General features: G+C 42.7%; 1 protein-coding gene across 7 annotated transcripts in view; it reads right to left on the bottom strand.

Moving 5' to 3' along the window:
* The window catches only part of XPNPEP3 (X-prolyl aminopeptidase 3), a 133,919-nt gene that overhangs the window by 102,620 nt on the left and 7,706 nt on the right, over nucleotides 1-23,593 (bottom strand). For all 7 annotated transcript variants that reach the window (XM_075182779.1, XM_075182777.1, XM_075182774.1 and 4 more), the window contains one exon: nucleotides 15,302-15,418. Coding sequence is in view for 4 of the 7 variants with exons in the window: in XM_075182777.1 (XP_075038878.1) it covers nucleotides 15,302-15,418 (117 nt within the window). In the remaining 3 variants the exon portion in view is untranslated. The remainder of the gene's footprint in view (nucleotides 1-15,301; nucleotides 15,419-23,593) is intronic.

Raw genomic sequence — 23,593 nt, 5'->3', positions numbered from 1 at the left:
CTGTGAAGGAGATCGCGCTGATGGAGGGGAGCTGGATGCCCGCTTCGGTGAGTCCTCTGGTCAGCGGGAAATTTAAAAAATCAATAATTTGAGGCTGTTAGGAGGGGAACGTAGCAGCCGAAGAGGTCCCTGAGATCCTGGTTTCCCGCCGTGAAACGAGTGGCGGGCGCCATTTTGGGAGCAAATAACGGAGGAGAGAGTGAGCTGGCATATAGTGCTGGGAGCTGCAGCTGCTGTAACCATACCCATTATTATATACAGAGGCAGTGAGAGGAATATATTCTTTGCCCCTTTCTCCATATCTGGTTGTGCACGGGCTCTGGCTGATCTGTAGTTATTATCTGGCCCTTCCACAGTATAGAGACTGGTCATTAATCTAGCCGGGACTGCACGCTCTGCTGCAGCCTTTCCCTGTATGCTAAATTGCATATATAATATCTAAGGGTGCATTTGACAGCGACTGTGCACAGAGGAGGTCAATATGGGTAAACATTCTGCGAGCACCACCGCGGCTGGTAGATTGGAGAAATATGCTCGTTCCAACTCTGCTACGGCCTCAGGCGGAGCTCCTGTATCTGACCTGCAGGCACCTCAGCCTTTGAAAGATCCAGATTCGCCTACTGATTCTACTCAAGAAGTCCTGAAAGCTATTGCTGCCTCTGAAAAGAAGGTAATGGATAAAATTGGAGAGGTGCAGGTTGATTTGTCATTGATGCGGCAGGATTTTCAGAAAATCCGAGAGCGAGTGTCGGAGACGGAGGCCCGCATCTCTATACTTGAAGATACTACAGTCCCTTTACCGCAGAAAATTGCTGGGTTGGAGGCTCAGATGGTGTCGGTTAAACAGAAGAGGTCAGATATGGAGGGTCGCCTCAGACGCAGTAATATTCGTTTGGTGGGTCTCCCTGAGAAGGCGGAGGGAGATGCTCCGGAGACATTCTTGGAGAATTGGATGATCCAGCTATTCGGCAGAGAGGAGTTCACGGCCCAGTTTGCAGTGGAAAGGGCGCATCGGATTCCGACTCAGAGACCGCCTCCTGGTGCACAGCCACGCACGTTTATTGCCAAGATGTTGCATTATAAGGATCCGGATGCTATTCTGCGCCTGGCTCGGATTAAGGGCCCATTGATGTTTCAAAATCAGAGAGTTGCTATATTTCCTGATTTCTCGGTGGATGTGCTAAAAAGCAGAGCTCAATTTATTCAGGTGAAGCGCCGTCTTCGTGAAATGCAACTGCCATATGCTATGCTCTTCAATGCAAGACTGAGGGTGATTGCGGATGGAACTACCCTGTTCTTTGGGTCATCGTCTGAGGCGACTCACTGGTTGGATAGGAGAGCTCCTAGTGGTCTTCGTCCAGATTGAAGATACTCCTGGTGATGTATTGGTTTCCTGAACTGAGATGATGCCTTTAAAGACTGTGTGCCTTTAATAGTTACAATGTTTGAAATATGCTCCGTCACTATATATCACTTTTATTTCTGGTTATATATGACTAAAATTTTTTTGGTTAATATTGTAGGTATCTGGATTCTTTTGAAAATGTCAGTTATGGAGTGATATTGTTTGAGATTGTTGGATCCTATAATTGGTGCTAAGGGTCTGGGTGGGTGTGGAGGGTTAGAAGTGTACTAGGGTAAACTTGTGGGCTGGGGGGCTTCCCTTGCTTAAAGGGTCGCGATCTCCCTTTCCTTTTGTTCTGTGCATACGGGTATTTCCATAAGAATGTGGAGATAGTTGTGTGTGCTGTTTAAGGGGATGCGGGACAGTTATAAGGGGATCCAGGTATGTGTAAGTTGGGGATGGATATACGGGGAGGTGGGTTGTTTGAATAGGGCAGGGAGGGGTAGGGTTTTTCAATGCAGTGACAGGTGTGGTATTTTATTTTTATACAAATATTTTCAGATGATGAAATTGACTATTTTGATATATGCAAATGTGATTGACTGGTGGCTGGGTGTCTGCCTGGGCTGGAAAGGGTTGCTTTTTTATGCAGAAATGTCTCATGTGTATTCCCTGGTGTTATGGCGACTGGGAAGATGAATAGGGGGTCTAGTAAAATTCTGACTTGGAATGTCCGCGGCCTAAATGATAAAATTAAGCGGTCCTTGGTCATATCCCAATTAAAAAAGTATGAAGCGGATGTTATATGTCTAACTGAAACACATTTAGTGGGAGGCAGGGTGTTGGCCCTTAAAAAACCGTGGATTGGATGGGCATACCATGCTACTCATACGGGTCATTCTAGAGGGGTATCTCTCCTTATACGTAAGAAAGTAAATTTTATTTTGGAAATGGTGGAGTTGGACCCATTAATTAGGTAGATATGTTTTTGTAAGGGGCAGTTACTGTCAGTCTATGTTCCCCCCCCCCCCCCCGTATAATGGTGAGGTCTTAAAAAAATGTAGTGAATTTGTCTCTCTCTCACCTGATACTCCGGTGATTTGCTGTGGGGATTTCAATAATGTGTTGGACTCTAATGTTGACAGGTGGAGGGAGGTGGGGGACAATACACATGCTAAGAGATCGAAGTTTGCTGATTTGGTGGCAGAAATGGGTTTGGTGGATGTGTGGCGTCTGAGGCATCCGGCAGAGGTTTGTTTCTCATGTTTCTCCACTTCATATAAGGCCTTCTCCCGAATTGATCTAGGACTTGTATCAAGGGAACTGTTGCCGGCTGTCTCTGGTGCTGCATATCTGCCAAGGGGAATTTCAGATCATTCTCCATTGATATTAACAGTTGAACTTAATGTTTCTCGAGGTCAAGCATTTTGGAGGCTTAACCCCTTTTGGTTGACATTATTACAGGATGGAAATATTTTAGAGTCCCAATGGGAAGAGTACTTTGCTACCAATGTGGATACAGCGACTCTGTCTGTCGTGTGCGATTCCTTTAAGGCGTTCTTAAGAGGCTCTTTAATAAGAAGCATCAACTGTTTCAAGAGAGAATCTAGGTTGAAAGGCGATAGATTGGAAAAAGAGGTTGTGCGGTTGGAGGAAGTATACCTCTCCTCTCATGCGGCTTCTGATAGGATGGTTTGGATAACAGTACAGAGAGATGGGTCGGACTATTTGCTAGATAAATCAAGGCGTAAGTTGCTATTTGCTAAGCATACACAATACTTTGAAGCGGATAAGTGTGGTAGGTTTTTAGCCTATTTAGCTAGGTCTGAAAGGGCGGCGGCTGTAGTGGCGGGGATTACTGATACTTTGGGTGTTGTACATACCGTGACTGAAGAGATTAGTGATGTTTTTTATACATATTTCAAAGAGGCTTATGCGTCTAGAGCGGAGTACTCAGATTCTGATTTAGATACGTTTCTGGCGGCTGTTTCCATGCCCGAACTGAGTATAGATGGTAGAGAAAGTTTGGAACTGTCAATTTCTGATGAGGAGATTGCAGCTGCAATATCATCGTTCCCAAATGGTAGGGCCCCGGGCATAGATGGGATTCCCATAGAGCTGTATAAGAAACATCTGGGGTTTTTTGTGCCTCACCTGAAGGACATGTTTACAAGTTTTAGAGATCAGGGGTGTGTATCTCTGTCTATGGCTGAAGCCATTATAGTTCTTATCCCTAAAGCGGGAAAGGATCCCTTGTTTCCAGAATCATACAGACCGATATCGTTACTGGCAACGGATATTAAGATATTAGCAAAAATTTTGGCGACGCGGTTGAACCGGGTGATTAGTGAGATAGTGCATCCTGATCAAACTGGTTTTATGCCAGGAAAATCTACGGCCATAAATCTGCGTAGGCTTTTTTGTCATTTACAGCTGCCCCATCCTGCGGAGGAGGAAGCAGTGGTGGTGTCCTTGGATGCTGCTAGGGCCTTTGACTCTGTGGAGTGGAGGTACCTGTGGGCGGTGCTTTTGAAATTTGGGTTTGGACCGTTTTTTATTCAGTGGATTAGATTATTGTATTCTTGTCCTACAGCTAGAGTCTGTGTAAATGGTTTTGTGTCCCGCCAGTTTGTTATGGGCAGAGGTACCAGACAGGGATATCCCCTGTCCCCTGCTCTGTTTGCCCTTGCCATAGAGCCTTTGGCATGTGTGGTAAGAATGCAGTCAGATATTACTGGTTTAAGGATGGGTTGCAGGACGGACAAGATTGCCCTTTATGCAGATGATATGCTGCTTTTTTTGTCATATCCTAATAAATCGTTGCCAAACCTACTCCATGTGGTTTCGGTGTTCGGTAGATACTCTGGACTTTTGATTAACTGGGATAAATCTAGTGTAACTCCGATTAGGGGAACTTGCCCTACGGGCCAAGTTCTGCAGACTTCTCTTAAATGGACTCCGGTATTTAAATATCTTGGTATCTGGATTTCTAGTGATATGGGTCAATATATTCAGCGTAATGTCCAGCCTCAGATTGATTACCTTAGGAGCCGAGTTGGGGTGTGGAAGCAGCTGCCATTGTCGGTCACAGGTAGAATTAATCTGGTCAAAATGATAGTTCAACCAAAGTTTCTGTATGTTTTGCAGCAGTCGCCGGTCTATATCCCCCATAGTACATTCCGTTACATAGAACGTCTTATGGCTTCTTTGATATGGGCAGGCAGGAGGGCAAAAGTTAAACTCACTACCTTATATCGTTCTCGAGGATCGGGGGGCTTGGCTTTGCCGAATCTACGGCTTTATTATTTTGCCACCCAGTTAGCACATATTGAAGTTTGGTTTAGGTCAAGGCTGGGTCTAGACTTGCATGATTTTTTGGTTTCTGAGACAGGATCTAGTCATACACGTGTGCAGTTTCTTCTGGCCGGAAGAAAAGTTGGGAGGGACCCCCCTTTATTAACACAGGCCATAAAGGTTTGGAGATTATCCTCCCAGATTGGAGGTGGAATGGATCTGGATCCATGCACTCCACTATGGGACAATTTGGATTTTGGAGAGCTGACTAAGATGGAGGGGGCTGGAGCTTGGCGAAACTACAATATAACACACATTGGACAATTGTATGAGAATGGTATATTATATTCATTTGAGCAACTTCAGACACTACATGAACTACCTAGGGGTTACTTTTATAGATATTTGCAATTAAGACATGCTCTGGCCTCGCAGTTTCGGGAAGCTACTCAGAGCTTTAACGCAGATTCCTTAAGGGTGCAACTGTCAAGGTTGGGCCAGAGGCGGCAAATCTCCTATATGTATTCAATTTTGGTGGAAGGATCTGGCGAAGGGGGCTTGCCGGAGCTGCGATGCAGGTGGGAGGGAGATCTGGGGCGTTTCAGTGATAAGGCATGGGGTATGGTGTTATGTAGCCCAAAGGAGGTCACCGCATCAGTTAGATTTCGCCAAGTTCAATTTTTTCTGCTACACAGAGCATACCTCACCCCTCATCATCATCATCATTTATTTATATAGCGCCAACATATTCCGTAGCGCTTTACAATTGGGGACAAACGTAATAAACTAATAAACAAACTGGGTAAAACAGACAAAGAGGTGAGAAGGCCCTGCTCGCAAGCTTACAATCTATGGGACAATGGGAGATTGACACATGAGGTTAAGTATACATTTTGCATCTTGGCCCAGCCAGACTGCAAAGGTAGGGTGACTCATAAGCTAAATGATCCTGTCACACAACAATGTTATTCCGGGGGTAGTTGTCTTGTGTGAAATTGTGTAACAGGCTAAAGGTAGTGAGGTTAAGATGGTGGTTGAGGAATATTATAAGCTTGTCTGAATAGGTAGGTTTTCAGAGAACGCTTGAAAGTTTGTAGAACAGAGGAGAGTCTTATTGTGCGAGGGAGAGAGTTCCATAGAGTGGGTGCAGCCCGAAAAAAGTCCTGTAACCGGGAATGGGAGGATGTAATGAGGGTGGATGAGAGACGCAGATCTTTTGCAGAACGGAGTTGCCGAGTTGGGAGATATTTTGAGACAAGAGAGGAGATGTATGTTGGTGCAGCTTTGTTGATGGCCTTGTAGGTTAGTAAAAGTATTTTATATTGGATTCGGTAGAAGACAGGCAGCCAGTGTAGAGACATACAGAGTGATTCAACAGAGGAATAGCTATTTGCAAGGAAAATCAGTCTTGCCGAAGCATGTAAAATAGATTTTAGGGGTTTGAGTCTGTTTTTGGGAAGACCAGTAAGGAGGGAATTGCAATAGTCAATGCGGGAGATGATTAGTGCATGAATTAAGGTTTTAGCAGTGTCTTGTGTGAGATATGTGCGGATTCTGGAAATGTTCTTTAGATGTATGTAACATGATTTAGATATAGAGTCAATGTGGGGAACAAAGGATAGGCGTGAATCAAGGATTACACCTAGGCAGCGAGCTTGTGGGGTGGGATTTATGGTCATGTTATCAACAGAGATAGAAATGTCAGGTATGCTCTTGTTGGCGGGTGGGAATATTATTAACTCTGTTTTAGAAAGATTAAGTTTGAGTTGACGAGAGGCCATCCAAGATGAAATGGCAGAAAGACAGTCAGTTACACGGGACAACACAGATGTCGAGATATCAGGAGAGGATAGATAGATTTGGGTATCATCCGCATAGAGATGATACTGAAAGCCAAAGGAACTTATTAGATTTCCAAGAGAAGCGGTATAGATAGAGAACAGCAGAGGACCTAGCACCGAGCCTTGTGGTACTCCAACTGATAGGGGAAGCGGAGCAGAGGTGGCTCCAGAGAAATTAACAGTGAAAGAGCGATTAGAGAGGTAAGATGAGAACCAGGATAGAACTGTGTCTTGAAGACCTAGGGATTGCAGTGTTTGTATGAGAAGAGAGTGGTCAACGGTGTCAAATGCAGCCGAGAGATCAAGGAGAATTAGGAGAGAGTAATGGCGTTCAGTCTTAGCAGTGATCAGATCATTAACAACCTTGGTCAGCGCAGTCTCTGTGGAGTGTTGAGAACGAAAGCCAGACTGAAGAGGATCCAACAGGTTGTTTGCGGAAAGAAAGCGTGTGAGGCGAGTGTAGGCAAGTCTCTCTAGAAGCTTGGAGGGGCAAGGGAGCTGAGAGATGGGACGGTAATTTGAGAGAGAGTTTGGGTCGGAGTTTTGTTTTTTTAGAATAGGAGTAATCACTGCATGCTTGTATAGTGATGGAAAGATGCCAGTAGAGAGTGAGAGATTACAGATTTGAGTTAGAGGTGAAATGAGCACAGAAGACAGGGATCTACCAATTTGCGAGGGAATAGGATCAAGAGGACAGGAGGTAGAGTAGGAAGATAAGAAGAGCGTAGAAATTTCCTCTTCATTTGTGGGGTCAAATGAAGAAAGGGTGTCAGAGGGTAGTGGGAAGGAAATGAGCTGATGGCTTGTTGAGGAAGAGGATACCATTTCTAGTCTGATCTTGTCAATCTTGTCCTTGAAGTAGGAAGCAAGATCCTGAGCACTGATAGTAGATGGAGGGTTCGGGGTGGGAGGATTGAGAAGATGATTAAATGTATTGAAAAGGCGTTTGGGGTTAGAAGCCTGAGCATAGATAAGAGATTGAAAGTATGTTTGTTTTGCAGTGTCCAGAGCATTTCGATAGGAGTGGTAGACAGAAGTATATGTGAAGAAGTCATTAGAGCTTCGAGATTTACGCCAGTGACGTTCTGCTTTACGGGACAGTTTTTGAAGATTTCGTGTTGCTTTGGTGTGCCACGGTTGACATCGAAGTCGACGTGTAGTATGAAGTGTCGCTGGAGCCACTTGATCAAGGGCCGTTGCTAAGGTTAGGTGAAAATGAGGTACTGCCATCTCAGGGGATGAGAATGTAGAGATAGGGGAGAGAAGGTGTTGGAGAGAGGTGGAAAATTGTTGAAGATTAATAGAATTAAGATTTCTACGAGTATGAGGAGGCTTGGTTGAGTCAGACAGTAGAGAGGTTAGAGCAGTGGGGGTGAGAGTGTAGCTGATAAGGTGATGATCCGAGAGGGGGAAGGGTGTATTAATAAAATTAGAAACTGAGCATAGTCTAGAGAAAACAAGATCAAGGCAGTGGCCATCCTTATGAGTAGATGATTCAATCCACTGGGAGAGGTCAAGTGAGGATGTTAGAGAGAGTAGTTTGGAAGCAGCTTTGGAAGGTGGGTTATCAATGGGGATGTTGAAGTCACCCATGATGATGGTGGGGATGTCTGAAGATAAGAAGTGAGGGAGCCATGCAGAGAAATCCTCAATAAATTGTTGGTGTGCTCCAGGGGGACGATAGATCACCGCAACACGTAGGGAGAATGGATTAAAAATGCGAATAGCATGTACTTCAAAAGATGTGAACGTGAGTGATGGGACATTTGGTAGAACTGTGTATGTGCACTGTGGGGAGAGAAGTAGTCCAACCCCACCTCCTTGTCTGCCTTCAGGTCTGGAGGTGTGGGTGAGATGGAGGCCACCATGTGAAAGTGCTGCAGGTGAGGCAGTGTCTGATTGCATAAGCCATGTTTCTGTTATTGCCAGAAGGTTGAGGTTTTTTGAGAGGAAGAGATCATGAACGGAGGTAAGTTTGTTACAAACAGAGCGTGCATTCCAAAGGGCACATTTAAAGGACTTGGGAAGAGAGGGGAGACAGGTGATGTGTTTGAGGTTTGCTATAGAACGGTAGTGTTCTGATGTATGTGTGTGTGAGGAGTGTGGGGGACCTGGATTAGGTGATATATCACCAGCTAATAGAAGCAGAGTGAGCGAAAGATAGGCAAGGGGATTGTAAGATGTGTGGCCTTTTATTTTCTGGCGACAGGTGGAGGCTGTACTTGTTAGAGATAATAAATAGGACAACAGTTCATGGGTGTTAAATAGAGGTGAGTGGAGTAATGCAGGTGCAATATGAACAAATTTGTGTGTTGGTGGAGGGGTGAAAGATGACACAGTCCTAAAGATCATGCCATGAAATGAGACTAAGAAAAGCAATTTGTGAAACATTGTGATAAAAGGGGTAAAAGCAAAAAGCAAGGGTATTTTAAGAATTACCTCTTAGCAGTATTCCATATAAATAGACAAGTAGTGCTGAAATAGGCTGTGGCAGATGTTGCTTATTGATGGGAGTTAAATCAAGTCAAATGTAGTCCAATGTTTGTCCAACTGTGTTGTCTAACTGTGCATTTTCGTCCACTTTGTGAGAAAATCCCACTTAGTGCAGAAATCACACACGTCTAACCCCACATACGTCTCCCCATAGAATGAAGCTAAGATGTAGTCAGTCTAATTTAGGAATACACTACAGATGTGCTAATTGGTCAGCTAATCAAAGGAAAAGAAAACATTTGTGGGAAAGGATAGAGGCCAGATACCTATCATAAATTAGGCAGCAATAAAAGACTGTGCCAACCTAAGTTTAAACAGATAACAGTTTCCTATAACATACTTAAACACAGATTGCAGGGATGAAATTCACAGAATAATGATCAGAGCAGTAGTAGCAGCATGGATGAACATACTTAAACACAGATTGCAGGGATGAAATTCACAGAATAATGATCAGAGCAGTAGTAGCAGCATGGATGAACATACTTAAACACAGATTGCAGGGATGAAATTCACAGAATAATGATCAGAGCAGTAGTAGCAGCATGGATGAACATACTTAAACACAGATTGCAGGGATGAAATTCACAGAATAATGATCAGAGCAGTAGTAGCAGCATGGATGAACATACTTAAACACAGATTGCAGGGATGAAATTCACAGAATAATGATCAGAGCAGTAGTAGCAGCATGGATGAACATACTTAAACACAGATTGCAGGGATGAAATTCACAGAATAATGATCAGAGCAGTAGTAGCAGCATGGATGAACATACTTAAACACAGATTGCAGGGATGAAATTCACAGAATAATGATCAGAGCAGTAGTAGCAGCATGGATGAACATACTTAAACACAGATTGCAGGGATGAAATTCACAGAATAATGATCAGAGCAGTAGTAGCAGCATGGATGAACATACTTAAACACAGATTGCAGGGATGAAATTCACAGAATAATGATCAGAGCAGTAGTAGCAGCATGGATGAACATACTTAAACACAGATTGCAGGGATGAAATTCACAGAATAATGATCAGAGCAGTAGTAGCAGCATGGATGAACATACTTAAACACAGATTGCAGGGATGAAATTCACAGAATAATGATCAGAGCAGTAGTAGCAGCATGGATGAACATACTTAAACACAGATTGCAGGGATTCTAAGTTCAGTGGCGGCCAGAAAGTGTTGTGTCCCAAATGTAGGAGCGAGGAGAGGGGCTTCTGGCATATGCTCTGGGAATGTCCGCTGGTTTCATCCTTTTGGGGAAAGGTGGAGGACTGTATTAAAAGATTGGAGGTGGGAGTGAATGCCCTGACTCCAAGGCTCTGTATATTCGGTTTAGGCCTGAACAAAAAAACTCGTAGACTCATTAGATTGCTTATCAATACGTTACTCATGCTGGCAAAGGTAGTGATAGCTAGGAAATGGATGGCACCAGAAGGTCCGACATTGAATAGCTGGATTGACCTTGTTAACGATACAGTCGGGCATGAAAGGTTCATGTATACCAGCAGGAATTTGGTGGATAAATATGAAAGAATATGGTATAGATGAAGGATATCCCCGTATGTCACGGAGGGATTGAGAGAAGTGGAACTCTCCTGATTGAAGCTTGGGGCAGACATCCAGCCGCCTATTATGTTATTAAGATCAACGATTGTATCTTGTATTGCCAAAGCTGTACCATTATTTCACTATATCTTGGAAAAAGGTATATATCTTTACTTGGAAATGCGAATGTCAATGTTTTTTGCTTTTCCTAACTGCATGGTGTACATATACTTGACAATACTTGTATCACTGTATGGGGTATAGTTGGGGGGATAACCTACTGTGTTGGGTTTTTTTTTTTTTTTGTTGTTTAAAGGAAAAAATGCAATAAAATTTTACCTGATTTAAAAAAAAAAGTTGTTCTTCTTTCATCTAACCTGATCACTGGTACCTTTAATCAGTTGTGACAGGATGGACCGCCTATGCCACCCTGTCTGCAGTTGCTGGGAACCGGCTGGGCTTACTTTGCCACCGTTCCATTTTGCTATCCCAAATGCGTCCTCTTGCCGCAGTAGGAGGGTCTTACACGAGCTGCCACCACTGGCCTTGTCGGCATCCAGTACTGGGTTTCTTCTGAGTAACTGACGCTGCTAGCGTGTCTCATTGCTGGTGTACCTGGGCTGGTACTCCTGACCTCTTACTATGGATCAGGGAAGCTGTGGATGGATCCCCCCTGGCCTATCACACTGACCAGGACTGCATGGGTAGCAGGCAGAACGGTGGTACCGGAAAGCTTGGATCCAAACCTCAGAGACAGCTGGAGAAAGGATTAGATTTAGGGTCTAATCTGCAGGTCACAGGAAAACAGCAATACTAAAGATGTTTTCAAGCAGGTCTTTGAAGCAAGTGATGTTTCTTTGCTCACACTGGTTGGAGGTACCAGTGATCAGGTCAGATGAAAATCAGAAGAACAAGTTTTCAATACAAGCTAGTGCCTTTTATACAGTTCAGACACAGGCTATTTTTTAGCACCAGGATATATATAACCTGCTTACAGAAACATGGATTTACATGCATTGCAAAGCCACTAATATTTACACTTAGCTATGAAATTTTTAAAAACCTTGCTGTGATATCCTGGATCTTATTTCAGAGGCAGGATACATACTAGCAAGTCCAAAGGTCTATCTGACATGAATACCTTCTTCAGACAGTCGCTGAAAACACATTCCCACAGAACATCAAAAACCCAAAACAAGTCACTTCCCCACATCACAATACACCAAAGGCTTTGTAAACAAAGGCTAATTGTATCAGATATATACATCAGACATAATGCATTTCCTCTAGAGAGGCTCAATAGAAAACACACATTTTCTACCCTGGTCTCAGAAATAATGATTTCCTATCTCAAAATATACACAATATTAAAAATAAGTGCATTGGCAATTTATATAAATAAGTGCCCCGCGCTATTTCCTTTAAATAAATTCATACCATAAGTTATTTATATGTGATTCAGTCACACCAGTGTAAGAGCAAATAAACATCACTTGTGTGACAGGATGGAACGCCTATGCCACCCTGTCTGCAGTTGCTGGGAACCGGCTGGGCTTACTTTGCCACCGTTCCCTCTTGTTATCCCAAATGCGCCCTCTTGCCACAGTAGTAGGGTCTTACACGAGCTGCCACCACTGGACTCCTTACCGGCATCCAGTACCGGGTTTCTTCTGGGTAACTGATGTGGCTAGCGTGTCTCATTGCTGGTGTACCTGGGCTGGTACTACTGACCTCTTACTATGGATCAGGGAAGCTGTGGTAGCAGGCAGAGCGGTGGTACAGGAAAAGCTTGGGTCCAAACCTCAGACAGCCGTCAAACGGATTAGATTTAGGGTCTAATCTGTAGATCTCAGGAATACAGCAATATTGAAGATGTTTCCAAACAGTTCTTTGAAGCAAGATGTTTATTTGCTCACACTGGTTAGTGGTACCAGTGGTCAAGTTGAAATCAGAACACTTTTCATGTACAAGCTAGTGCATTTTATACATTTCAGATACATGCTATTTTTAGCATCAGGATCATCATCATCACCACCATTTATTTATATAGCGCCACTGATTCCGCAGCGCAGGATATATTCTATTTACAGAAACATGAATTTACATGCATTGCAAAGCTAACAAAATTTGCGCTCATCTATGAAATTCACTCTGGACATGAGGCCACACAGTAACGACCACCTGCTGGGCCTTTGGCCAGAGCAGGCATGACACTTCATCACAAAACTTCGTTAGTACTTCCTGCTATCAGACTCCCTTGCACATATGCCTAATTGGAGGTTTCCACTAGCAACCTTACAAATCCTAAACAATGACACTTCCATACTAAATACATCCCAAATATAAGGCATATCCTTTAGTAAGGTGAAAACAGGAAAAAACAGTTTCTACCCTGGTCTCAGAAATAACAATTTCCTATCTCAGAATATATACAATACAAAAAATAAGTGCCTATTCAATTATATAAATATGCACCCTGCGCTATTTCCCTTCAATAAATTGATACTATAAGTTATTTATAAGTGATCCAGTCACAACTCACTTCAAAGACCTGCTTTGAAACTTCTTTATCCTGTGACCTACAGATTAGACTCAACTGTAATCTGTTCCCGGCTGTTCTGTGGTTTGGACCCAGCACCCAGTACCACCGCTTTGCTCGCTACCTAGCAGCTCAGGTCAGTGTGATAGGCCAGGGGGGGATCCATCTACAGCAACCCTGATCTATAGGCGGAGGTGAGGGGTACTAGCCCTGGTACACCAGTAACAGGGTACGCTAGCAGCTTCAGTCACCCCGAAGAAACCTGGTTCCGGATGCCCGGAAGGAGTCCAGTGGTGGCAGCACGAGAAAGCCCCTCCTACTGTAGCAAGAGGGCGCATTTGGGATAATGAAAGGGAACGGTGGCAAAGTAAGTCCAACCGCTTCCCAGCAACAACAGACAGGTTGTCATAGGCGGTCCATTCTGTCACAATATCCATCAAATAATTTTCAATATCACTCAGATCTCTCTCTATTCATCTCTCTCCTATTCCCTGCTTCCTCGCTCAATTCTTAAAATTTACAAACACAATCAGAAACTCATCACACATACTTTCTCTGTAAGTTTTTACCGTACGCCAAAATGACACTATCACAGGGCATGGCCACCATATATGGAAGGCGGTTCCTGGCCCAGAGCCACATTTCCAGCACGATCCTGGGTGCATTTTGCTAAGCTGGGAGGGGCATTTGTACCAGCGAGAAAGAACCTTGTATCGCGTCTCCACCACAGGCTAGAGGAGCTCTCCATAATATATTGGAAAGCTGTGGCCTAAAATTGTTCATAAGTTTGTTCACCAACTCTCTATCCCAGGCACTGGCATACCCAGGCAACTTGGGGTATAGGTTAACAATGAGCAGTTGGTAAATCGTTGAGATGGTATGTTTTGGTTCAGGGGAGACGCAGCACAACTCCTCGAAGCTAGTCAGGTTCCTGCACCTTCCATAACATCTCTTGATTTTAAATAGTGTCTAACCTGCAAGTATAGTCAAAACTCTCAAGCAGACAAGCCTAGGTTGTCCTGCAAAAGAGTGAAGATACGCACTCGTCCACTAGCCTGAGTGTCTTGTCTGTGGACCAAGTTCTAAAGGCCCCTGGAGTGAGTCCAAGTATAAAGTCAGGGGGCCATGGGGTGATAATGGGGATGAAATAAATGTCAAGGTTCGGAGCCTGACCCAGCATTGGGCCCAATAGTGGGACGTAGGGTATGAGCGAACTTGGGCAACCAGGGGAGTATGGCTGTGGAGGCATCCATCGCCTGTCCCGCAATATGAATCCACTGCTTAGAAGGTGCCGCTCTAGTCCACTCCATGACTTTGCTAAATATTATCAGGCTACACTCCTTAATAAAGTGGGGGAGCTGAAGGCCCCCCTGTCTTCCACCTATACAAAATGTCATGGTGAAACCTGGGAGGGTTTACCCACCCAAACAAATCTGCGTGCTAATATTTGTAGATCTAGGAAAAACCTAGGGAGAATATTTATCGGTAGGGTTTGCAGAAGGTATAGAATCTTTGGAAGAATGATCATTTTGATTACATATATCCTCCCTAGCCATGAGAAGCCCTGAGAATGTCAGCGGCCAAAGTTTGTCTGAAGTTTGGGGATCAATGGGACAAAACTGATTTTGTACAAGGTGGAGAGATCTTTCGGCAGCAGCACCCCTAAGTATTTAATTTGAGAAGAGTGCCAGGTGAAGGAGAAGAAGCATTTAAGGCCCTCTACAATGAGCGGTGGGATGGAGAGGTTTAGAGCTACAGATTTGGTGTAATTAATAAAATTGGACCAAATCTTTCAAATGCAAGCATTAAGTTAGGTAGAGAGATCAAGGAGTTGGTAATCGTCGCCAGCAGGTCGTCTGCAAAGAGGGCCAAATTGTGCTCCGTCGCCCCGCCCTCAGATATATTGGAATTCTTCCTGCTTGTACAGTATTTGACTGTATGACACATGTTAAGTGGGTTTAAATTTGTGGCTTGTTCTCGCAAAAGCAAAAAACTTGTTTGGTTTAAAAACAAAAAACATGAAAATTCATGTCAAACAGAAACAAAATTTGCTACTAATGTTTTACTAGCGTTATGGTATGTTACTGAAGGATTACCCAATGTGTTGATTTGCAAATGGAACAAGATGACTGGAAAAAGCAATGGAAAGGGATGGAGCTAAATAAAATCAAATAATCATTCATTGGTTAGCTCCAGCATAACAACATATATTTTATTACTTAGGTCATTTACCTGGTCTCAGGAGATGTGCATGAGTGAAAGGGCTGGGTTGCCCCAGAGACCTTTTAGGAAAGTTGAAAAGCTGCTGAGATTCTGTTGAAAATATTTGTCTCGCACAAGAAACACAAGCTATAAAAAGAAAAGGACATACCAAGTGTGGGTTATTATTGGTTATTTGTAAAAAGCTTATATATTATTATACATGGAGGGCATCATAATGCAAATTACATACAAGGACATGAAACAGAAGTAAAATATAACCCAGGCCAAATTACCTTATAATCTAACACTTGATACATAAGGAAGCAGAATAACAATTGTAGGTGTTTTGGTAGGTAAGGTGCGTATGACTATCGTAAGGCAGCAGCCAAAAATAAAGCAGCCATTACAGACTGGCATTGCTGTGCAGCTTCAAACAGAAGAGAAAGAGTGAAAGAAGCTGGATCTCGATCTTGTGCACAAAACAGTCCTTACTCAAATATATTAATTAGTGTTTTACATGTAACTCAGAGCTCATGTTAAAATATAACTTGTATTAGTTGTCATTAATAAAATATTTCTAATCTAAAAGCAGCAAAGTGATAAGTGAATAAAAGGGATTTAAAAAAAATGTTGTCTTTACCTGGAAGAAGCTACAACAGAGAAACTGGAGTCTGCCTTTAGCTTTGTGTGACTAATCTTTACTAATTTTAAAACTATATGTCATTTAGAACCTAGAATTATATCCTGCCAGAGAGAATTGACTGATAATATATTTATATTGCCCAATCAAGTCAGAATTTGTATAGAAAGAGAGCAACTCATCCCCGTCACTCATGCAGCAAGTCGGAGATAGATTAATCAGCATCTAACTCTGGCTGAATTATTAGGGGAAATAACCTTGCACTGCCTTATAGAGATCCAGTAGAGGGAAGAGATTACATAAAAGATTTTAGAAGGCTGGGATTTTAGGAGGCTGGTCTGTCTTTAATTGACCATTTTTGCAATTACTTACAGCAGGAGTTTCAGGCTAAATTAAGAATAAAAACGGTACACATCATATAATAGAAATATTCTAACCCTTTATTTCCCAATAAACTATATGAGAATATATAAGATTGAGGGTTACACACATTTTTTTAAAAGCACTTTTATTCACCTATAAATGTCCCTGCTTTTAGATTATAAATATTTTATTAATGACAATAAGTTATATTTTAACATGAATTCTGAGATACATGTAAAACACTATCTAATATATAAATGCTTAGTGGCGTCTGTCTCTCTGTGTGTGTGTGTGTGAAAAAAAAACAAGTTGCAGCGCCACCTGCTGGGCAGAGTTATACACTGACCTACTAAATTCTTAGTGTGCGTGGGAAAAAAAATTCAAAAAAGGCTGAAATTTGGTAGGGCTCAAACTCATTTTCGTGAGGTAATTTTACCTCATGAACACACATGTGTAGAGGCGTGCGTTAGTGTGTGTGTGTGTGGAAAAAACTATTTTCTCAGAAAGGGCTCATCCAATTGACCTGAAATTTGGTATACTGACATTATTTGACAAAAAAATTAGAATAGTCAAGTCAGTTAACTTCCATCATCCCCCCTTCCCCCAGTGGGAGGGGGTAGTAAAGGCTAAATTTACGAGTTGAGGGGTCAAACTCATTTTCGTGAGGTAATTTTACCTCATGAACACACATTAAAAAGGCCGCTTGCGTCGGGCAGTAACGCTCTTCCCTTGAGGAGGCCTGGGCTAGGTCCAAATGCATGACAAGAACCTTTTTAAGACCTTAAGTAGCTTGATTTGACTAGAATGCATGAGTTTCATGCACGGGTTAACTTGTTTAATATATTTGAGTAAGGATTGTGTTTTGTGAACCAGATCTAGATCCAGCTTCTTTTGCTCTCTCTTCTATTTGATTTTAATTATGGCTGGCTGATAGCACCTCTACCGGATTCATCCTGAAAAGTATTCAAATCACCTACAAAAATAAAAAAATAATTAATACAAATTGTGATATTATATTTAAGAGTGAACAGTCCCTGTACAATATACTAGTGCGACAATACCTTAAGTTATGCATTGTTGTGCAGCTACAAGTGGTGTAGTGGTACGGTTGGAATAAGGAGTTACAGCACAAGGTGGAAATCTAGTCACTCACTTTTAGTTTATTTCTCCCTTAGTGACCTTTAACGTATTCATTTTAAAGTAATAAACGCCTTCCTATTTTTTTCATTAGGAAAATGTGTAAAATTGAATTAAAACATAAACTAATTCTACATCAGTATAAACTGAAGATAAAATCGTTTTTGTTACCAGGTTTGCAGCATTACCATATTTGTGACAGGATGGACTGCCTATGCCACCTTGTCTGTTGCTGCTGGAAACCAACTGGGCTTACTTTGCCACCATTCCCTTTCTTTATCCCAAATGTGCCCTCTAACCGCAGTAGGAGGTGCTTACAAATGCTGGACTCCTTAACGGCATCCAGAACCTGGTTCCATCTTGGTAATTGTACCCCCTTGCTGGTGTACCTGGGCTGACACCCCTGACCTCTTACTATGGATCAGGGTTGTTGTGGATAGATACCCCCCTGGCCTATCACACTGGCCAGAGCTGCTGGGTAGCGGGCAGAGCGGTGGTACCGGAAAGCTGGGTCCAAACCTCAGAACATTTGGGAACGGATTAGAGTTGGGTCTAATCTGTAGGTCACGGGAATTTCAGCATGGAGAAGTATTCAAGCAGGTCTTTGAAGCAAAAGTTGGTTTATTAAGCTCAAGTAGTCCTAACAAGGACAGTTCACACGCCATCTGTGGTACTGGTGATCTTTCCAGAAGTATAGATAATATAAGAATGATACATTCCGGTGTACAAGGGCTCTCTTTTTATACAGTTTTAGAGACTAATCTTGGCAGGGGATAAGCCAGCCTCCTGATTAGAATACTCTGCATAGACTGCAATATTTCATTCAGATCTCAGGATGTAATATAATCTTGCATCTAACACAATTAAACATTCAAAGGACAAACTGTGAGTTAATAAACCTTGCTGTAATTTCCTGCATCCTGCTTTAGGGACAGAGAAAAACTAACAGCAAGTCTACTTAAACCTTCCTGTGCCTTCAGGTGTGTTGGACACCAACACATCAAAAGGTCTAATTAACATGAGATTAACATGGAGTCCTTTCTTCAAACAGTCACAGCATACCGTATATACTCTAGTATAAGCCGAGGCACCTAATTTTACCACCAAAAACTGGGAAAACTTATTGACTCGAGTATAAGCCTAGGGTGGGAAATGCAGCAGCTACTGGTAATTTTTTTTTTTTTTTTTTTTTTTAAAAAAAAGCTCACTTCTGTTTAATTACTGTAATTTCAGTCAGAGTTTTAAACACTAAGGATAATCACAGTCTTAAAAAATGATTTCATAACTCAAACATTTCTATAGGGATTAATTTTTAGCAAAAGCATAAATAACAGTGCATGACAAGGAACATTCCTAAATGATTATAAAATCATTGGGTACAACCGAACATAAAAAAATCAAAGATAATTTAAGCAATACTATGTGTCTCTCTGTCTTCATTCGTTTTATAACATCTTTCCTGTCTCTGGACGGTTTCCTTCAGTGGGTGACCAGATAGTGGCTCTATAAGGACAAGCCTACAAAATGATCTGTATTGACCGTTACACCTCAGTCAAAATGTGCTACATTCCTTTATAGGAAAACACAACACAGTTACATTAAAAGTAGGATGTGCCTGGGCTGAGAATCCTAGTCAACAAAATGACAACTACACATTTTACATATTTTCCTTTCAGTTTCAGAAAATAACACCACAGCAACAAAAATGCCAGCATATGCTCACCAGATCTTTTGTAGGTCTATTAAAGTCCAGATTAGAGGACTTTAAATGTTTATGTGCCATTTATTCTCGTTTTATCAACACTCACGAAAACCAGGCATTCCAAGGATAATTGTGAATGGTCTTGTTTGCATTAGTCTATTTATCTTAAATTAACATGTACTACATGTCTTCCATATATTTTAATGGAGATGTGATGGCTTACAAATAGTCCTCACTTTAACCTTTTACTGTACCAGTGCTGTAAATTTGGCACAATATTTTCATGGACCTATTAGCTGCCCTACTTTATGATGTGCACCAACTTAATATAAAGTTACACTGTTTCCTGACCAGTGCAACAAATATAATTTACAAGGAGAGAGAGAGACAGAGAGACCGAGAGACAGAGAGATTGATTCAGCCTTTTACTTACCCCGCAGTGGAACGTTCCACTGACAGGAAGCTCGGCATTTGCGTTCCAAATGCACAACTTCCTGTCAGTGGAACGCACATGCGTTCCACTGCGGAAGATAAGAGCTCAGGGACCGGACACCAGGTTAGTTCACCCGTGTATAAGCCGAGGGGGCTTTTTCAGCATGCAAAAATGTGCTGAAAAACTCGACTTATACACGAGTATATACGGTACATATTCCCTCCCCCTGGCATAGTACATTACAAATAAATACCTCAGGAAAGAATGCATTTCCTATACAAAACACACCCCAATGTAACACAATAAGTGCATTTGCAATTATACATTGGTGCCTGCACCTCTGATTAAAATACATTTCAACAATAAATTATTTCTACATGATCCAGCCACAAATAAGCTATTTATAAGTGATCCAGCCACAATATGAATACCAGATTTAGCGTGGAGTAGAATATGTAGACATTCATATAACAGTTTTCACAAGTCCAATAACATGAATCTTTGCTTCCATTTGGTTAGCTAGTTCATAACTAACCAACATTTTAAAATAATTTCCAATGACACTTTGCTGCTGAATGAATTTAAGCAACTCACACATTGTAGTTATTTTATGCACTACAATACTCATCATATGTTTACTTAATCGGGGTTATAATGTCAAACTTTTTTTATTCTAAATATTCTCTCTTCATTAAATATCAAATTGTATTGTCACTTATCTCAGAGATTAAAAGTTATAAGAAATTTACTTCTCACTGCGATGTGGGTGACATTAATAACAGGCCCCATGAAGCAGTCAACTGGAGAGTTCAGGTTTCTAATCTGTATATAAAATACACCATACTTACCTACTTTCTACTTCCTTTTTCCGGGAGAAGGGCGTGTCTGGAGGGCGGGGCCCAATTGTATCATATTGGCCCCGCCCCCACAACGGAAATGCCGGTTTGTAGCAGGGGAGGGGCTAAAATGACGCAATTCCCCGCGAATCGCATCATTTTGGGGTGCCAGGTGCGGGAGATTTGCCAGCTCTCCCGGGAGTCCGTGAGACTGGCCCGAATTTCGGGAGTCTCCCGGACATTCTGGGAGAGTTGGCAAATATGAAATACACTAATTGCAGATACCCAGCAGGTTCTTCATAATTTTAGGGTGTTTGGTATTACATTTAGAATAGCTTAATATATGGAATGAAGTACAATAATATTAAATGGATGGCTTTAATTTTCAATGTCAAATGAAGTATATACACTTTTATTTTTTTGTAAATCAAATAATTTTATTAAGAAGTTTTTTGCACAGTACAAAAAAATAAACATGCTATCCATTCTACGCCTAGCAATGGGAAGCGTCTACGCCCGGCGTTTGCCGGCGCATGCATGGGCTCTCTGCGTCCTTGTTGCTAGGCAACAGGACGCTCTTCTCTGCTTCCTGTCGGTGGTCAGCTGATTCTGACCGCTGATCTCGCTGCCACCAATGAGAGACTCTCTCTCTATTTAAAGGAGGCTCTGGCTCTATTCTGCTGCCAGAGTATCAAGGTCCTCCTTTGCTCCAGCACTTCTACTGCTTTCCTGCATCCTGATCGTCTTTTGACTCTGCTTTCCTGACTCTGCCCCTGGAATCTCCTCCTGGTATATTTTGGATCTCCTGGTTTGACCTCGGTACTTCCTGACTCTGACTGCTCACTCGATACTTATCTTCCTGCACGGTTCTGACCCAGATAGTACGACTTCACTTTACCTCTCCACCTCTCTGGTGGCCACCTGGGAGTGCCGCAACCTGCCCGTTTCTGCCGCAACTTCCAAACCTCCTTGCGGGGGTCCCTGGTGAAGACCAGGGGCACGTTTAGACTCCGCGCCTCTCGAACTAGCTGCGCCAATACCAGAGGGTGGTTCTAATCTCACGGCTAGTGTGACAATAGTATAGTACGATGAGTGCAAATTAACACAACTTAATCTTATATAACCAGTTGCCAACCGGTACAGTGACCCAGTCTGGGCACAGTAGAGTGCCCAGCACAAGCGAACATAAGGTATGAGAGTATACCAGGCCCAATTGGGAGTACATCTATTATGACGTAGGAATGAAAAGGAGAGGTTCTCATTCGCAGTATTCTCCCCAGCGATTATTTGCAGAGTACTTCACCCAGCTGTTTTTACTTACCACCCGGCTATCGAAGGCCAAAAGAGTCCTATTATAATAGAATTAACCATTGTTTCTCCTATTATAACAGGCACTATGTGAGCACTACAGCCAGTAGTGTGTGTTAGATCACTGACCCCTGGTCTGACCAATCCTAGCTGGTGTGAGCAATAGTCTCCAACATTTTTGCAAAGTATTATAACTGTCCCCACCTAGCTGCTTCTTCATGCCACCCGGCTTGCAAAATATAATGGAGACAACACTGAATTGAGTTTAATTCGGCCACCAGCGACCATACTGGATGTCGATTTTGTCCATCTAAATCAAACCTTAAAGTATGTAGCATAGTATTATGAGACTGATAAGTAAAGCTTTCATGCCACACAGCCTCATTGACCAGAATAACCAAGCTGGAAAAAAAGGCTGTGACTGGATAACATATACAGTCAAGTCCTTCTGTCTCTTGTCTCCTCCTGTCTCTAGGCCATCTCATCTTGGATGTCCCAACGCTTCCTTAAACTCAATATTTCCAAAGCTGAGCTTATAGTCTTCCACCCTGCCAGGACTCTCCCACCTATCCCCCTCTCTATTTCAGTTAATAACACTACCCTCATTTCTGTCCCCCAAGTTCGGTGCCTTGGGGTCATCCTCCCTCTCATTCAAGCCTCACATTCTCTCCCTCTTAAAATCCTGCTACTTCCACCTTCAAAATATATCTAAGTTACGTCCCTTTCTCACCACGGAAGCTACGAAAACCCTTGTTCACTCGCTTGTTAACTCTCGTCTTGACTATGTCGCGAATTAGATAATTTGGAAGGCCTTACCTGCTAGTATTGGCACTGCTACGCAAGGAGGCGCGGAGTCTAACCACGCCCCAGGTCTTCACCAGGGAACCCCGCAAGGAGTTTTGGACTTAGCGGCTGAGACGTGCCAGTCGCGGTTCTCCCAGGTAGCCACCAGCGAGGTAACGTGAACAAAATGTAGTAAACAGTCCGGGGTCAAATCCGTGCAGGCAGCGAAGTACAGAAGGATGAGGCAGAAGAATCGTCAGGAAGCCAAGGGTCAAACCAGGATAACAAACAGGAACCAAGGGGAATACGAAGAGTAGTCAAAACAGGCAAAAGGTCAAATCCGGGAAAAGCAGGTAACAGGTATGCACTAACACAGGGAAGCCTAGAGACAAGCTATTAGACTAGATACTCTGGCACCCCAGGGATGCCAGAGTCTGGTTTAAATAGTGCTGAGTCCCTAACCATTGGTGGAGTGGAGGTCGGCGGTCAGCTGATCTGACCGCCGACAGGAACTGCTGCTGTGCGTCCTCGTTGCCTAGCAATGAGACGCGATGTTCGGGCGCATGAGCCCGAACCTGCGGTGGTGCCGGAAGTGACGTCAACGGGACGAGTGCCCATCGAGAAGGCGTCCGTCCCGGCACTAGGTAAGAGTGCGGGGCGGCGCCTGACAGACTACTGTAACCTACTTCTCTCTGGCCTACCCGATTCTCGCCTTGACCCTCTTAAGTCTATCCTCAATGCTGCTGCCCGCTTGGCCTGCTTCGCTAGCCCTGTTTTCCTTAAACTTTGGCCTTCTTCTCGTTGATTTCTACCATCCCTTTCACTATCTGTTCCAGAGTTAACCCTGGTTTGCTTTATCTTGTCACCTGTGTTTGTATATATTTTTGTATAATGTTGTGTCTTGGTTCTGTTTTCTGTATATGTAATGTACGGCGCTGCGGACATTTGGTGGCGCCTTATAAGTCAATGATAATAATAATAATAATATGAATTTATTTAAAGGAAATAGCGAGGGGCACTTATTTATATAAATTGCCAATGCACTTATTTTTAATATTGTGTATATTTTGAGATAGGAAATCGTTATTTCTAAGACCAGGGTAGAAAATGTGTTTTTTCT

This window comes from Mixophyes fleayi, chromosome 8 (genome assembly GCF_038048845.1).
Source record: "Mixophyes fleayi isolate aMixFle1 chromosome 8, aMixFle1.hap1, whole genome shotgun sequence".
Taxonomy (NCBI): domain Eukaryota; kingdom Metazoa; phylum Chordata; class Amphibia; order Anura; family Limnodynastidae; genus Mixophyes; species Mixophyes fleayi.
Note: the sequence above shows the minus strand (reverse complement) of the source record. Positions and strands in the feature narration are given on the sequence as shown.